The sequence below is a fragment of the Daldinia vernicosa genome, assembly GCF_022497035.1.
Source record: "Daldinia vernicosa strain CBS 139.73 unplaced genomic scaffold F5Y00scaffold_19, whole genome shotgun sequence".
Taxonomy (NCBI): Eukaryota; Fungi; Ascomycota; class Sordariomycetes; order Xylariales; family Hypoxylaceae; genus Daldinia; species Daldinia vernicosa.
This window is the reverse complement of record NW_025953935.1, coordinates 1-17,178: the sequence shown is the minus strand read 5'-3', so window position 1 is coordinate 17,178 and position 17,178 is coordinate 1. Positions and strand designations below refer to the sequence as shown.

Genomic DNA, 17,178 nt, shown 5'->3' with positions numbered 1-17,178 from the left:
TCTTCGCATGAGTATATCTTCAAATAGCTTTCGAAGCAACGCATGCATCCAATTGAGACATTTATCATTCGAAAGCTCTAATTGAAGCGAAAATAACGATGTAAAGTTTATATGTTGCATCGCGAGATTGAATTAGATACAGTAGTTGTTGTATTAGGCGTTGAGAATAGGTGGGATAAATACATATGTATGTACCTTTTGTACTAGGGAGTACGAATAAGCCCCCGATAGCAAAACATGGTAGTACAAATATGTAGTAAAACTCATCTTTAATATTAAATAAAGTTTTAACTTTATGTATTTAAGCAGCAAATGCCATGCCGATAAGCGGAATGACGCCATAAGATAAGTGGGACTATACTATATCATGAGATTCACAACAACTCGGGACCAAACGAATGTACGTATAACATAAAGGTACCTAACCTATATAATATTCATATAGTTATTCAAGTCGGACATTGGTGCTTTTAGATTCCCCTTTTAGCTATTGGGAACATCTACAATGTCGTTCACTTCGATCCCCATCTTGGATCTGGCTCTCTCTAGGGATGCGCAGACAAAGCCGCAGTTCCTAGCAGATCTACGACATGCCCTGATGGAGGTCGGATTCCTATATCTCAAGAACGTCGGTATTCCGAACGAGCTCTGGCAACAAGTCATATCGGAAGGAAAGGCCTTCTTTGATATACCAAAGGAAGAAAAGTAAGTCTAAATACAATAATAGGGGTATAAGTGATTTCATAAGCTCATGCGAACCCGAGTTTGAAGGCTTAAGATCGAGATGAAGAACGCGCCGTCGTTCCTGGGGTACTCGCAACTCTCGGCCGAAATCACAGCGGGCAAGATAGATCATAGGGAACAGATCGACCTGTCTACAGAACACCCTATCCCGAAGCCCGGCGCGCCGCTATACGAGAATCTACTCGCGCCTAATCAATGGCCCTCGCAAGACGTATTGCCCAACTTCCGCTCAGTCTACACCGACTACATAAGACGCATGGGTGCCATCTCGATAGAATTCACGTCTCTAATCGCAGAGGCCATCGAGCTGCCTTCCGATGCCTTTAACCGGTACTTCGATCCGGATCAGCAGCACAAGTTGAAGATCGTCAAATATCCCGATGTATCCGAATTAGGGCTGGGTGACGGCGTTGAAGGCCAAGGAGTTGGTCCACATAAGGATAGTATGTTGACAAGTTACCTACTGCAAGCAAGTAACCACAGGGGATTGCAGGTCCAAAATATGCAAGGTAAATGGATCGACTGCCCACCGATCGACGGTACGCTGGTAGTGGCTATCGGGCAGGGCTTAGAGGCCCTGACGCAGGGAGTTTGCGCCTCGACAACCCATAGGGTCCTCTCACCCGAAGCGGGCAAGGGTGCGAGATTCTCGATCCCCTTCTTCCAAGGGGTCCGAGCCTCTACCACGTTCGAGGAGTTGGACGAGGTCGGTGTCGGACAAGTGCCCGAGGGAATCAAGCAGCGGCGACAGAAAGTGCTGGAGGCGAATGGAGGTAGGCTTGATGATGTCGAGTTTACCTTTAGGAAGGGTGGTGTAGCATCGACGCTAGGCGAGGCAACACTAAGAAACAGAGTCAAGAGTCACCCAGACGTGGGGGAGAGATGGTATCCGGATATTCTGAAGGACATACGGGAGCAGCAGGCCAGAGAGGCGGCCCAGAAGCAAGAGGCGCAAGGGGCGTCGGACAATACCAACGCGCCTGCAAGCGGAGGGGTTGCAGATATCAACACCCAGGCGCAAGCAGTGGAAGCACACTAATAGCGTGTGCGTTACCATATACATTTGCATGCGAATCATCAAGACACAAGAAAATTTCAGTTAACTCAGTGCAATCTCATTAATCAAAGTCGCGTCGTGACCTCGTAGCAACACACCCATCCGTATAAGACCTCTCTGCTAAACACCAAGTGCGCCAATCGCTATGCCCATTGTTTCACCTGTTCGATCGTCCTGTACGGATACAGACCATCGTTTTTTGTCTATTTGGCTGGAGGAGCGTCGTGGCCGGGGAAGCAATCGGCGATGGACTTGTTATGTTTATTGACAGCGTGCTCGGTGAGCCTGCGGGAGAGTACGGTCAGCTAGAGATACACAATTTATGTATTATATTACCAGAGTAACTTGGAAGGGGAGGGGGAGTTACGTACTGAGGCGCGCGGGTGGTCTTCAGGAAGGTCGATTTACAGATCTGGCACTGGATATCCATAGCCTTGACATTCTACATAAGAGAATCCCATGTAAGTCAGTGGAGAATGATCTTCGTTAGAAATAAGATCGTCAGTCATATCAAGACTTACCGACTTCAACTGCGACTTGGCGACCTTGTTGTCCTTCGCATTGCGCTCGCGCTTCTGCGCAGCCTTGGCTCCCTAATTGCGAGAATTAGTATCTTGTTGTCCTTTATTTTCGGAGTTGGCCGGCGTCCAGGCTGTTCCTCCTCTCTTCTCTCCTCCTCTCCGAGCAGCCAGCGTTGGGATTGCGGATTAGGAAAACTTACGTTACCCATTATGTTAGTTGATAAGAAAAAAAGGGAGAGTAGAATGTAAGACCCTCTTTTACTAGCGACTGATGAGGTATGGCGGTCGGGATGGCGGTTAGGTGTTGCGAAAGATGGGAAAAATCGGGGGTTCAGGATGGATTTGGAAGGAAATAGATTTTACTTTTTTCTACAATAGAGCCGATGCAAGAGAGGCGCAGGGGTCTCGGCGCTAAGTTGAACCTAAATCTATTTTGGGGGCCGTTCTTACTTTTACTGTTCTAGAACGTTTCCGGAAAACACACGGGCCACTTGCTTTTTTATCTGTTAGTTACATAGTACTTACCCATATAACCATAGTAGGAGGTATTACCTAACACGTCCGTATGTGATTTAGGATAGATCAGTTTTGACGCTACTTTGCTACTATCAACTCTTCTCTTACATATTTACATACATATTAGTCTGGGTACCACTAGAATATATCACACATAGTCATAAGGTCGTCTTGTTTCAAATAAATAATTTCTCAACTCAGCCTAGCTTCAAGTAAACATACATGATACGGCTACTAAAGAACAGTAGTGCCATCAATCTCGCAATCAAAATGCTAGACCAGAGTCTACTCCCAAACAACATCTCGCTTGGGCAATTCCAACAACTATTAGGCAGATATGACTCTTTAATTGAGTCGATATCATCGGCCAAAGGGGGTACGCGTTCGAAATAGTCACATACCTAATCCTAATCCTAATACCCTAATACCGATATCCGCGGGGCTAATCACATTCACTACAAACAGCCAAGCCCGGTCAAAAGACTCTGCTGGAGCTGGATCGATTCAGATACCGTGATGCCGTCAATATATATGGCTCAGAGGAGCCAAAGAGCACAATGACGCTTAAGGACGTTAAAACCTTGGTTGATTGGAAGCTGTAAGTCTAGTCTGGTTTCTAGTCTGGTTTGTTAGAATACCGCAATACCGCCATCCGGCACGTCTTATTCTCGGGCCGCCCTGGCTCTAGAGTCTAGAGTCTAACTTATTGGATCAGGCGCCATGGCAAATTCCGCCCGACCCTCATGAAACTCGTTTCCTCAAATGACGATGCGCTTGTCGAGCGCATTATCCGGGAAGCAGTAGAAGAGTATCGATCCAGTTTAGATACGTCTAAAGCAGTACGCGCCATCTCTAATCTGAAAGGGATCGGCCCTGCTACAGCATCCCTTTTGCTCTCGGTGCATGACTCCCATGGAGTCATCTTCTTCTCGGACGAAGTATTCTATTGGTTATGTTGTAATGGACAGAAGTCTCCCATCAAATACAACGCCAAAGAATACCACGAGTTAAGCACGACAGCTCAGGTGCTAGTCAAACGGCTAGGGGTTGATGCTGTTGATGTTGAGAAAGTGGCATATGTATTAATAAATGAGGGAGCATCAGATGCGACGTCCGGGGATGCAAAGACTGCTTCCCCGTCCGACGTCAAACCTGCGCAGGTGGATTCGTCGAGGAAACCGGCCAAGAGGAAGAGTAATATCTCCAACGACGCCACGGATCGTCAAATACAGGAAATACAGCTTCGCCGATCAAAACGAGGTAAAGCTTCCTGAAAGCCGGGCACTTAATGTACTACTCCAATGTACGGAATACTCGATAGGACCACTAAGAATTCTCAGCCATTCCAAAACCGCCACACCAATGCAATCTGGGACGCCGGGAACTGCATCTCAATTTACATGATTGCATATGCCATAAGCTGCCGTGTAATCTTCGGCGACTACAGACTACAGTCTACAGATAATACGACATCGGTGAGCTCGGCAGGCTGTCTAACATATCCGGGACGCTTGAGGCTTTTCTGGCTTTTCTGTCTTGTTGACATGTCAGACAGTCAGCCTACTCAGCGTATGATCGGTCCAACGGCCCGTGGGAGCGTCGTTCAGGAGCCGCATTGGGCTAACCAATAGCCAAGCCGCCCTAGACCCGTATCGGCTCTAGTAAATTGGTGCCAGGGTCTGGGTACTGAGCCAAGAGATCTCTATTTCGGAGTTCGTTGCCGAAGATTAACACACCCAGGGTCCCAGGATATCAGATCCAGTTCAACGTTAGACAACGTGACAATGTCTGATTGCCTTTCCTTGATCCCTTCTAGACCACGCCCGTGGGTCTTCGCTTCTTGATGCCTAGCAATGCCCAGCAATGCCTAGTATAGCCGCTGCATATCCAGACGACCCAAACAAAACCTCTGTTTTACTTCGCCGTCCGACTACAGATGGCTAGTATTATCGGTGCCCCCCACGGGAGCTTATGCGCCCCCACGGGTGTGTCGTCGCTGTCCTTCTTCCACCTACTAAGAGGATGGTTCTCCCATACTAGTTTCTGCTCGTGCATTTGTTTTGGCTAGGTAGCAAGGAGTTCTGCTTTGAATTTAACTATGGGAAAAGAGCAGTTCTTTTGATATACTTTACTACAGTCTTTACTATACAATTCAAGCACTAAGCCGGACCTTACGTGGTAGAAGTAGGTAGTGATGGCAGTCGACTTATCTCTACCAGACTTGGATCCTATTCCGCTTCCCGAACGATTCGCCAAGATCAAGCGGAAATTGATTGCAGGTAATGAGAAAGCAGTTGCCGATTCATTCTATCGTCTTCTAGGTCGGTTGAGGAAAGAGGCAGAACGCATCGCAGCCGTTGGGTCCGATATAATACCGTCGATTGACTACCTGGATATATATGATGTAGCCAAGGTAGCCATTTTCCGCGACGCATTAAAGGAGAGAGGCGTGGCTATCGTACGAAGGGTTGTCCCGTCGAACGTAGCCGTGTCGTGGAAAGAGGAGACGCAGGAGTACCAAAGTCATAATCCGCCTATCAAAGGCATCCCATGTCATGATCCGCAACTATACGAGTTGTTCTGGAGTCCCGGGCAAGTTCGGGCCCGCGCCGACTCACGACTGCTCGAAGTACAGAGATTTGTCATGAGAGTGTGGCATTCGGATGATGAAGAGGCCCTCGTGAGTAGCAACCACGCGGTAGCCTACGCAGACCGCATCAGAATGCGGAAACCCGGCGATACTTTCCTCGCATCTGGCCCGCATATAGATAATGGGAGTGTAGAAAGGTGGGAGTCGGATGGATACGGACGTGCAGGCGCCTACGCCAAAATATTCCAAGGACGGTGGGAAGAATACGACCCCTGGGATAGCGGTGCTCGTCTTCGTGTAACTTCGGACCTCTACAACGGCGCCGGCTCGTGTAGTATGTTTCGAATGTTCCAAGGCTGGCTTTCGCTGTCCTCGATCCCGCCCGGCGCCGGCTCCCTGCTCGCCTGCCCCATGCTCCAACTCACAACCGCCTATCTCCTCCTCCGCCCCTTCTTCTCCCCGCGCTTCAAATCAGGCCCAAACTTCCTCCACGAGGATAACTGGAAGCTTCACGTGGCGCAGAACAGCGTTCTCCAGGGCGCCGTACCAGGGAGCGGGATCCAGGAACTGAGCGATGCTCTACACCCGCATCTGAGACTAAACAAGACGATGGTGTCGATTCCGCACGTCGAGCCCGGCGACTACGTGCTGTGGCACCCGGACGCCGTACATGCGCCCGACGCCGTCCACGCCGGGGCATCAGACTCCAGCGTGCTGTACGTGCCCGCGTGCCCGCTAACGCAGACCAACGCGCTGTATCTGGCGCGGCAGCGCAAGGCGTTCCTCCTCGGCGACCCGGCGCCCGACTTCGAGAGCGGCGGACGTCGTGGCGAGCGCGAGTACATGGGCCGGCCCGGCGTCCAGGACGTCAACGACGCGGGCGGAGAGGAGGGCCTCCGGTCCATGGGCTTGCTGCCGTGGGACGAGAAGGCAGGTTGTGCGGATAGAGCTGAGGCGGAGTTGTTGAGGTTGGCGAATGGGATATTGTTCCCGGATCGCTATGATATGATGGCGAGGAGGGGGGGAGCTAAGAGGCTTTGATTGATGTGGCGGTTGGGTTGTTACCTATGATATTGGCTTGGGTTAATGGGTGCAAGGCGTGTTATGGAAATGGTTAGATCGGGTTGGCTTGGCTTGGTTTGGCTTGCATCAGGATTAGGAGGGAGTAATTCGAAGTTAGGATATTTGTTTGGTGTTTAAAGGAGGAGGAGTTAGTTATTTATACTAATGTCTGAACGTATGCCTGCCTACCTACCTAGATCCTAGGTAGGTTAATATATTGTTATGAATTCCGCGATGAACAGCTATACCTACTACATGCAATTTAACTATCGGGCCATAGACAACATTACTATTATACGACAACGGTATATATAAGTGCTTGCAATAGGATTGATTCCATGCCACCACAATATCAGTCAATTTCAATCATCCACTACATAAAAATAAAATCTCCATTTCCCTATCCTATCCTATCCTATCCTATCCCACCATACGAGCACGTCTGTCGACTCCTCAACTCTCATCCGTCAAAAGTCGTTCGTGATGTTATCCAAAATCCAAAGTTACTAACGTACCTATATGAAGCCTCTTCACAGCGATGAAATCCCACAGTTACCTAAGCTCCCGAATTTCGGAAATCCTAAATCCACCGCCTTGGTAGCTCAATTGGCTAGAGCGTGGGACTTTTACTGTACTAGAAAAAAGAAAACACCGGACTCTCCGGACTATGGTATAGAGGTATCCCAAGGTTGCGGGTTCGACCCCCGCCTGAGGCGTTTAGTTTTGCACATACACTATACGATACGCCCACTTAGTGTTGTGGGTTACTAGTTAGTAGTGTAGGGCTTACTTTTTTGCTTTTCTTTTTTTCGAAGAAAAGAGTCAATCAACCCTTTTGAAACTACCTGGTTGGATAAGGCGAGCTAAGAAGTTATTACCTAGTAAGATATCGCTAGGCTAGAGTGAGACTAGGTAACGCGCTAGGTTCCTCCCCCTTTTCTTGTTGGCCCTATGAAGACCGTCAATGTTCACGTAGGCCAAGAACCTAACTATTAAACAGTTATCCAAAGCATATAAATTACTGTTATCAGAGTACCAGTGTGAGGCTTGGCATTTGTATAAAAACTAATCATGATAGATTTAAAGAGCTTCCTCTTGGATATTAATAGCTATATCTAAGAGATACCTAGGTAACACCGACTGCTACAAGACGAGGCGTCAAGGTCATTGTTTAAATCTCTAACTAGGCCTCTCCCATCTCCCCTTATATTCTTTAGGCCAACTAAAATACAATGCTCGTAGCCAATTGTAAATGCTCACGGCCAGGTCGCTGACACCGGGGGTCTCTGCCGGGATGGAAGGACGATCCTGGATTTCTCGCAATTTCTACGTATACTTCTTCGTGGTCTTCCTCCACTACTTCTTCTACCATAATATATCCGACAGTGCAAAACTTGGCCTCCTCCTCCTCCAACTTTCTCTGAATGAACACCCCATAGTTTTCCCCTTCCTCGGGAAACTCCAGGCCGAAGTTAGAACGTCTCCGCTTTCCGCCGCAGGACTCTCTCCAGGTCGTTACGGAACAAAAGAATTCCTAGACAGTCCCTAGTTGCCTGGGCAGGGGCTTTCTGTTGGTGCTGTTGGAGACGCGAATTTTGTCCTACAACAACATACAGAAGAAGGGAACATGCCACAAGATCGCAGCTGATACCTGGCAAAAGATAAAAGCCTTCTTCGGACTCGACGCGACGCCTCTACCCGGCACAGCCAAGGGAAATGCTAGGCCAGAAGAAGTCGAGCTGAGTGCGCTGCCGAGCGAACCCCCTCGTTCTCAGCAGAGAGCACCTAACTCTGCGAACCCGACATCGCCACCCCGACCCCGACCAGCTACTAGGCGCGACAAAAATGGGAATCAAGCTTTCTCGCAGCCATCACGGGGCCCCTCTGGATCCCATCAGAAGGGACCTGCGCCTAAGGGTCCCTACGACAATGGCTTCCTGTCTGCGCCTAGAGACGACATTGTAGCAGTGGTGAATGTATAGTTATAGAGAGCAGAAATAATGTTAGCGTGTCAAAATGAAAATGAAGATGAAGATGTGAAGGGGTTGTGCATTTGACCGTGGGACACGCAGACATGGTATGACCCTCTCCGAAGCAGGTGGAGCAGTGGGCAGTGCCTCCGAGTAGCAATAACTTAAACCATGAGATGACGCCGAGACGAGCATCTCAAAGACTCCTGTGTTGAAAAGCTCCATAGTGGGCTATAGGTATGGGGAATAGTAGGGTGGGTGGGTTGGTATGTGATTTAGTTAAAATGCTTAGTGGTAATATGTTCGAGTTCCAACTCTGTAACTATTTTTGTTGAATTGCTTCTGGAATGGAAATGTTGATCCTTCCTGATCTTGCAGTCGTTAAATGGGGAGGCACCCATACGATCGTCCAGGCTCTCGTAGCCTCCTCCTGGATCCTTCTGGGACAGTCAAGGACAATGGGATGAAATTCTTTTAGTCAGCCCGAGGCCAAATCTTATGCTTATTAAAGCAAGGGCCAACTTGGCATCGATAACGGTCACCATCAGCGTGCTCATTCGGATGTAGGCTTCTTTTGTGTCTATCAAGATCGTTGGGCGTACTGAAGCCTTCACTACGAGTACAACCCTTCACAGTACATTTGAAAGGCTTATCATGCCTTTGTTTGTGTTTCCTAGTGATATCATTTCAGTGAAAGTTCTCCAGGGGCAATAATCAAATTTAACTGCTAAGCCTTACTTGAATTCAGACTTCGTCTTTAATAGCACGCGGGCTTAGACGTTGAATATTCTGAGACTGGCTCGTCGTCCGGCTTGTCGCTCTGGCCAACATTGGTGTTGTCGTTGGTGCTGGCCAGGTTGTTGAAATAGTCAACAAGCTCGTCCTCCATCTCCTGTGCCGACATAATGCCAGGCTTTTCTTCCTCCGGGTAGTTGGTATGAGGTTAAGAAGAGTTTGTAAATAATAATGTATCCCAGATCCGTGTCAGAGGGAAAGGGTATTGTGTAAAAGAAATTATGGTAGGTTTTCGGTATAGTTCCTTCGTCCCCATGTCGATTAAGACGTATAGGCTCGGGCTCAAAGCCCATTGTAAAAAGGTATAAATAAATATATTAATGGAAGTCAATTAATGAGGGATATGAGGAGTGGGAGTTGTAAAAGAAAGAAAGGCGTAGTTTGTTGTTGTTGATTAAACCTAAGACGGCTTTTATAGACTTTGTTCTTGTATACCTTTTTATGTAGGCGATAGCAATATGCCTGTAGACTTGCACGTTGATTGGCTGGGCGATCGATTTGATTGCTAGCTCTTGTAGAGGCTTAGTTAAGAGCGTATTTTGGTCGATCATTTCGGCTTCCGTAGGATGTTTATTGTATAGTAGCTCGGATGTGAAGAGGAAGGGAGAAAGGTAACCTTCCGTACCCGTTTTAAGTTGTAACACCTTAGCAAAAGGGAATATAACTGATATATATGTGACATATGCTACCCCCAAAGACGAAATAAGGTGTATTGCTATTGCTAGCTTAATCTTGAACTGGCGTATCTTGTTGCAATATTGGCGAACCTTTTCTGGATCAACGCCGTTGCCTTTGGCAAAGCGCTTGGAAAGTGCTTCGTCCTCGGAGAGCTTATTGCAAAGATAGGACTCCGCAAGAAATCTCCAATGCTGGTTAGAAGGATGCTTCAGGAATGAATAATGTGTTGCCGCATTGGTACGGTCGTCGTGAATATTGTCCAGTTTTGGTATCGGGGTACCGAAATTGGGTAATTGATTTAAGTAGGTACCTTTATTGAAGAGAAGAATAAATAAAGCCGGCGGAAAGCCAACTTTAGAATGTCTGGTGAGATGGAAAGGATACGGTCCGGAAGAATTGTTCAGATTGTGTTGTAGAGCTGGGATTATATCTATCCAGGGTATGTCAGGGCGTGCTGCTATGTGGAACCTCATAGCGATTTCCCTGTCTTCGTGATCCTTCTTCAGGCTTTCCAGTGCTTTAAGTCGTGTTTGTAGGTTTTGATAAGCTTCGGTATTAGTTATGCTAGTGGTTGTGAAGGTTGATCGTCCGGGAATTGATCGTCCGGATTGTGCGGATGCTGGAGGCTGTGTATGCTTTGATGGTTTGGGAAGGGGGTTTTGGATAGGGTCTTCATCCGACTCGGATGAAGAAATTTGTGTGACTGGTGCTTTCTGTGTCGTCACTGCTGTTTTCTTCGCCTTGGCTTCTCTAGCTTTCTGCGCGTTCTGCTGCCTTGTTTTCTGTTATTGGGTTTTTCTGGTATGAATAGGAGATCGTAGATCGAGATGAAAAAAGATGGGATGCGATAAATAGATAGCGTAGGTAATTATATAGGGGAAAAAAAAAGTACGGTGCCCTAGGCGGTGACTTGTTCCTGCAAGGCAGAAAATAGGTACCTTACGTGCCTAAGAGGTACGTAAAGTAGTAGCTTCCTTAGGAAGTAAGTTGAGCGGCATGTACATGTAGCAATCAATACATCAGTACGTCAGTCAAGTGTGACTCAACCACCAAGGAAGGCTCTTACCCTTAATTAAGATGGCATAATGCAATAGCGATGATACACCCAAGGCAGAACAAGCAGCAAACTTAATGAGCTGTTGGGAACTTAATTGTTTCGGAAGGTAAGAGTCTAAGACCTATGGCAATCATACCTCATAATCTTGACAGACAGCCGTAACCGACAGAATAAAACAACTTACACTTCCCACAATACAACTTTAATACCTCAAAATTAATAACTCTACCACAACACTTTACCTTAGCCAATAATCTGCCAGAGACATCTTCCCTAATTCAACTTCAACTTCATATCTCACCCCAAACAAGTCCTACTATTCTGATAGCTCCACTCCGTTGGGCAGTCATCGGTCACTATTTATTCAGTGTTTTCCTGACCATGCCTTCAACTGGATGAGGCGTCAAGAAACAACCTAACAGTACTATCACGATATTTGGTCATGAACAAGGCACTTGACAAAGCCTTTTGACACGACCACACCACTATTAACCCTCTACTAAATAGTAAAAATACGCCCCCGTCGGTATGCTCTTGACACTACCGGATTAGGTCGGAGCTGGGCTTAATGTCTTGATATACCGCTCGGCTCGACACTCCAAGGTACGGCTTCGCTTTTACGTGAGCAATTATAAGCTAACTAAGGAAGCCCATGGCTATGTATAGGTATTAGACATATCCTTTGTTATAAATGTCTGTGGAATCTCGATAGGATCGTCGGTAGAAAGTGGTATTTTGGGGTGATAGCGAGGGCCTAATAAGACGGTGCAATGGATACTTTTAAATATTAAACTGTCACACGGACAACATGGTTAAAACCTGTTAGTTAAAATATAAATACAATTAAAAGTTAATAAACGGTTAAAATAATTATTTTTAAAATCATTAAATGATATATATTATAAAACGATATAAGGTAATATAAAATAAAATATAAAATAATTAATATATAATTAAAAAAGTAATTAAATATAAAGTTATATTTTTTAAAATTATTTATAAATAATATTTTAATTTTTTTAAATTAAAATAAAAAGATTATTAAAAACTTTAAAACAATTATTATTAACACACTTTCGTTTTATTATTAAAGGTTTATTAATACATTTTATATAATAAATACATTTTTATTAATTATTTTTAATTAAGTTAATTTTATTACATTTTAATATATTAACTTTTATAATTTATTTAATTTAACGATATAACATATAAAATATATAAAATTTACATCGTTGTTTTTACTTTAATTAAAGTTTTTTAATGATATAAATTTTAATTAAATGTATGTAATATTTTAAAAGTTATTTAAATGTATATTTAATTTAACGTAAATGCGACCGCGTAATAAAATATCACGTGGTTTTTTTAAAAGTAACCATTATTATATATATTTAAATAATTTTATATTTAAAACTTATATTAAATCGATATATATATTATTAAATTACTTTAATTAAAGCGATTTTAATAATATATATTTTATATATTTATTTTTTAAATTATATATGGTATAATTATTAATATGTTAAATAAAGTTTAAAGTTTTAAATAAAGTTTTATAAAAAGCTTTTTTACGGTTACACGTATATTTATATTTAATTAAATAATTTTTAAAATATTATATGTATTTAATTAAAACTTATATTATTAAAAAGCTTTAATTAAGGTAAAAATAGTGATATAAATCATATATGTTATATTATTAAATTAAAGAGTGTATAATAATTAATGTTAATTAATATAATAAAAGTTAAAAATAAATAAAATGTATTTAAATGTATTAAATGTATTAATAAACTCCGATAATAAAATAAAAGTGTGTTAATAATAATTGTTAATTTTAAAACTTTAAAAAATTATTAATAAATTAAATTTATTTTAAGTTTTAAATATAAACTTTATTATAAATAATTTTTTATTATTTTAAAAAAAATTAATTTTTTAAAAATATATATATATTTTAAAATATTAATTATTTCCTTTTATATTAATATTTTAATTTAATAATTTATAAATTTAAAAGTTTTTTTTAAAATTTTTTTTTTTATTTATAATTTTTTTATAATTTTAATATTAATCTTTTTATTAAATTTATTAATTTAAAAGTTTATAAAATCGAAATATTTTTAAATATTTAATTTTATATTTTTTAAAATTATTTTTTTTTTATATAATTAAAAAACAAATAATTTAATATTTTTAAATTTAAATTTTCTTATAAAAAACTTAACGTAAATAAATATATAAAACGTAACGTTATTATTTTAAAATTAAAAAAAAAAAAATTTTTTTTTAATATTTTTTTAATAATATTTTCTTTTATATTATATATAATAAAAAAAAAAGGAAAAATATTTTATTTAATTTAATATATTAAAATTATTATTTAATTAATTAATTAATATAAATTTTATATATTTAAATAAAAATAACGTTTTTATTTTATATTATTTTTAAAATTATAATATAATTAAGTAACATTAGTTGCGCAGTGTGCTGTTTGTTAGGTGCGTAGTATGCGGGGTATAGTCTTAAGTAGCTTTAAATTACTTCCCGCACCCTTTTTTAAATAACTTTACGGATTTTGGTCCGATTTATATATAATTTATACCGTAATTTAAGTAAAGAAATTAGCAAAATTATGAATCCTACCGCACGTAATTCGGACTAATATTGACCCAGATGCGGCTGAAAATATAAATTTAAATTATAGTTGCTATTTTAAGGCTCCTTTTAATGGCCTTTATCCCTTGTAAATCCTATACCTTTTAATCTTAATAATTTTACCAATATAGCTTGGATAAATCCCGAAAAAGTCCTAATATTTCATTAATTAAAAAGATAAAATTATAAAATAAATCCCAGATTTTTACCTATTTATTTCGTGAAGATACAGCTATAATTATAAAATACGCTATTGAAAATTAATGAAAACCATTGAAAATATTATTTTGTATATATAAATAGGGATATTTTGAATATTTTTACCAATTTTGGGCCGAATCACGTGCATTTGGGACTGTAATTTTGCTTATTTTCTTATTTAAATTATAGTATAAGTTATATAAGGATTGGATTAAGATTCGTAAAGTTATTAAGGTAAACGTTAAATAGGTGGGAAAAAGTGGCGGGTATGTACCCCTTTTACTGCGCACTTAGCAATGGGCATACTACGCAACTAGTGTTGCTCTTTTTTTTATAAAATATAATAATGTTTTATAATTATTTTATTTATAATATTAATATATTTTTTTTTATATTAATTAATATTTATTTAATCGATTTTAAATAAAACCTTTTTATTTAATAATTATTTTTAATTTTTAAAATTAAATTTAAATTTTTTATTTATTTTCGATTTATTTTTTTTTTTTAAAGATTAATTTAAATTTAAATTAAAATAAATTTTTTTATTACGGTTATTTTAATTTAATTTTAAATATTTTAATATTAAAATAAACCTTTTTTTTATTAATAAAAAATTTAAATTAATAAATATATTTTTATAAATTTATCCGGTTTTTTAAATTATTATAAAAAATTTTTCGTTAATATTTAAAATCTTTTTTTATTTAAAATAAATTAATTTAATAATTTTATTAAAAAAGATTTTAATAATATAGTTTTAAAAAATTATTTTAAATTATTAAACTATTTTATTAAAATTTATAAATTTTATAATATATTAAATTATATTTTTTTAATATTTAAATTTATATATTTTTTTAAAGTTATAATATTTTTTTAAAAAGTCTTTAAAATGTTTTTTTAAAGTTAATATATAATTAATTTATTAATTTATAAAATAAAACTATTTTATTTAATTAAAACGTTATTAATATTATAATTATATTTTTTTAATAAATAATAATTTTATTTAATTAATATAAATATAATTTTTATAAAAGTTTTTTATATATATTTTTAAATATAATTTAAGTTTTAACTATTAAATATAAAATTTAAATAAATTTTTATTATATTATAAATAAAAAGTTTATTAAAATATATTAAATTAATAATAATAAAAGTAAGTTTAATAAACTTTTTTAATATTTATAAAAGTTTATTTTTTATTAAATTATTATATTAAAACTTTAAATTTAATTTAAATTTATTTAACTTTTATTATAATAATTTATAAAACAATTTTTAAAAAAGATTAAATAAATTTTAATTATTATTATTATTATTTAAATCTTTAAAATCATTTTTAAAAATTCTCGAAGTTATTTAAAAAAAGATTTTTAACCGTTTTTTTTTAATATAATAAAAGATTTTATTTATATAATTTTAAATTATATATAAACGTCTTTTAATATTTATTAAATTTATATTTTTTATAATATTTAAATAAATAATAAATTTTAAATTTTCTTTTTTAAATTAAAATATTTTATTAAAAGTTTTTTAAAAATAATTAATTAATAAATTTAAAGTAGTTAATTAATAAAAGGTTTAAATATAATTTTTTTATTTATATTTTAAATAATTAAATTTATTAAAATGTTTTAATTATTTTTAAATCTTTTTTAAAATTTAATTAAAATAATTTTAATATAAATTTAAAATTCTTTTATTTATTTTTTAAAGATTTTATCCAATTATATTAAATTAATATAATTTTTAATTAAAAAATTTTATATTTATACTTTTTTTTTTATAATTTAAACCTTTTTTTTTATAATTTAAATAATTATTTATTTTATTAATTATTATTAAATCTTTTATTAAATTTAAAAATTAAAAAAAATAACATATTAATTTTTAATAAAATTTTTAAATTTAATAATTATAAATTATTAAATATTATTATTTTTAATAAAATAAATAATAATTAATTATATTTTTTTAAAAAATAATAAATTAAATTATTTTATTTATTATTTAAATTAAATAATTTAATTAATTAAAATAATAATATTAATTTATTATATTTATATTATAAAATTATATATATTTTATAATTATAAATAAATTTATTTAAATTAATTAAAGTTTTTTTTATTTTATTTTTTTATTATATTAATAAAATTTTATAAAAATTTATAAGATTTTTCCATTTATATATATAATTAAATTAATTATTTAAAAAAGTTATATATTTTAATATTAATTTTTTTAATTTTAAATATTTTATATATAATTATGAGCAACATTAGTCGTGCAGTATGCCCATTGTTACCCGTGCAGTAAAACGGGGTACGTACCGGGTAGTTTAAAACCGCTTTTCGCAGTTAACCTTTAATAACTTTACCAATTCTGGTCCGATTTACATATAATTTATACCATAATTTAGATAAAGAAATAACAAAAATTACAATCTAGGGTGCACGTGATTCGGACCAATATTGACCCGGATGCGGTTGAAAGTATGAATTTTGACTATAGTGGCTGTTCCAAGGCTCTTTTTAGTGGCTTTTATCCCCTGTAATCTCAACACCTTCTATCCTTAATAACTTTACGAATATAGCTCCGAATAATTCTGGAAAAGCGGTAAAATATAATTAATTAAATGGCCTAAATTATAAAAAAAACAGCTGATTCTTACCGATTTATTTCGTTAAGATACGGGTATTTCTATATAATAAGCTAAGATAAACTAGTAAATACTAGTAAAAAAGTCACTTTGTATACACAAATGGTTACTTCTTTAATATCTCAGCCAATTCGGGGCCAAATCACGTGTACCCTGGATCGTATTTTTGCTGATTTTCTTATGTAAATTTTGGTGTAATTTACATATAATTCGGACTAGGATTCGTAAAGTTATTGAGGTAAACGTTAAAAGGGGGTGGGAAAAACGAGGTACGTACCCCGTTTTACTGCACGGGTAGCAATGGGCATACTGCACGACTAGTGTTGCTCAAAAAAAAATATTAATAATAAAAAATTTCCGTTTATTTCGAAAAAGATTTTTTTTATTAAATAAAAATAAGATTTTAAAAAATAATTAATTTTATTAATATAAAAAAAAATTAAAATTAATTTTATAATAAAAAAAATTAAATATTTTTATTTTATTATAAAAATTAAAGATTTAAATTTAAATTTTTAAGCGTTTTTTATATTATATTTTATAAAATATTTAAATTTTATTAAAATAAATATTTTATTTATTTAATTATTATTAAAAAAATAATTAATAAACTTAAAAGTTTAAATAAAAAAATAAAATAAAAATT

General features: G+C 36.6%; 5 protein-coding genes and 1 non-coding gene across 6 annotated transcripts; 4 read left to right on the top strand and 2 right to left on the bottom strand.

The window, feature by feature from the left end:
- The first annotated feature begins 395 nt into the window (after nucleotides 1-395).
- Nucleotides 396-1,836, top strand: F5Y00DRAFT_235032 (Clavaminate synthase-like protein). Its single transcript, XM_048007507.1, has 2 exons — nucleotides 396-705; nucleotides 772-1,836. Exons 1-2 carry the CDS (start codon nucleotides 506-508, stop codon nucleotides 1,781-1,783), a joined length of 1,212 nt encoding a protein of 403 aa, XP_047865458.1. The 5' UTR covers nucleotides 396-505; the 3' UTR covers nucleotides 1,784-1,836.
- F5Y00DRAFT_235028 (DUF1909-domain-containing protein) lies at nucleotides 1,837-2,723 on the bottom strand. Its single transcript, XM_048007506.1, has 4 exons — nucleotides 2,523-2,723; nucleotides 2,323-2,394; nucleotides 2,173-2,243; nucleotides 1,837-2,086 (listed from the first exon to the last, which is right to left on the bottom strand). The coding sequence occupies exons 1-4, from the start codon at nucleotides 2,529-2,531 to the stop codon at nucleotides 2,005-2,007; spliced, it is 234 nt and encodes a 77-aa protein (XP_047865457.1). The 5' UTR covers nucleotides 2,532-2,723; the 3' UTR covers nucleotides 1,837-2,004.
- Nucleotides 2,724-3,108: 385 nt separating this feature from the next.
- On the top strand, nucleotides 3,109-6,469 carry F5Y00DRAFT_252716 (DUF1479-domain-containing protein; the record flags this gene model as incomplete). Its single annotated transcript, XM_048009961.1, has 4 exons — nucleotides 3,109-3,214; nucleotides 3,304-3,436; nucleotides 3,554-4,059; nucleotides 5,031-6,469. 4 exons carry the CDS (start codon nucleotides 3,109-3,111, stop codon nucleotides 6,467-6,469), a joined length of 2,184 nt encoding a protein of 727 aa, XP_047865456.1.
- A 612-nt stretch (nucleotides 6,470-7,081) lies between these two features.
- Nucleotides 7,082-7,206, top strand: F5Y00DRAFT_t75. The gene has a single exon. It is a non-coding gene; the product is annotated as a tRNA-Lys (tRNA).
- Nucleotides 7,207-7,784: 578 nt separating this feature from the next.
- F5Y00DRAFT_261310 (uncharacterized protein) lies at nucleotides 7,785-8,472 on the top strand (the record flags this gene model as incomplete). Its single annotated transcript, XM_048011183.1, has 2 exons — nucleotides 7,785-7,961; nucleotides 8,107-8,472. The coding sequence occupies 2 exons, from the start codon at nucleotides 7,785-7,787 to the stop codon at nucleotides 8,470-8,472; spliced, it is 543 nt and encodes a 180-aa protein (XP_047865455.1).
- A 745-nt stretch (nucleotides 8,473-9,217) lies between these two features.
- F5Y00DRAFT_261309 (uncharacterized protein) lies at nucleotides 9,218-11,258 on the bottom strand (the record flags this gene model as incomplete). Its single annotated transcript, XM_048011182.1, has 3 exons — nucleotides 9,218-9,352; nucleotides 10,023-10,707; nucleotides 11,233-11,258. The coding sequence occupies 3 exons, from the start codon at nucleotides 11,256-11,258 to the stop codon at nucleotides 9,218-9,220; spliced, it is 846 nt and encodes a 281-aa protein (XP_047865454.1).
- Between the last annotated feature and the right edge of the window lie 5,920 nt (nucleotides 11,259-17,178).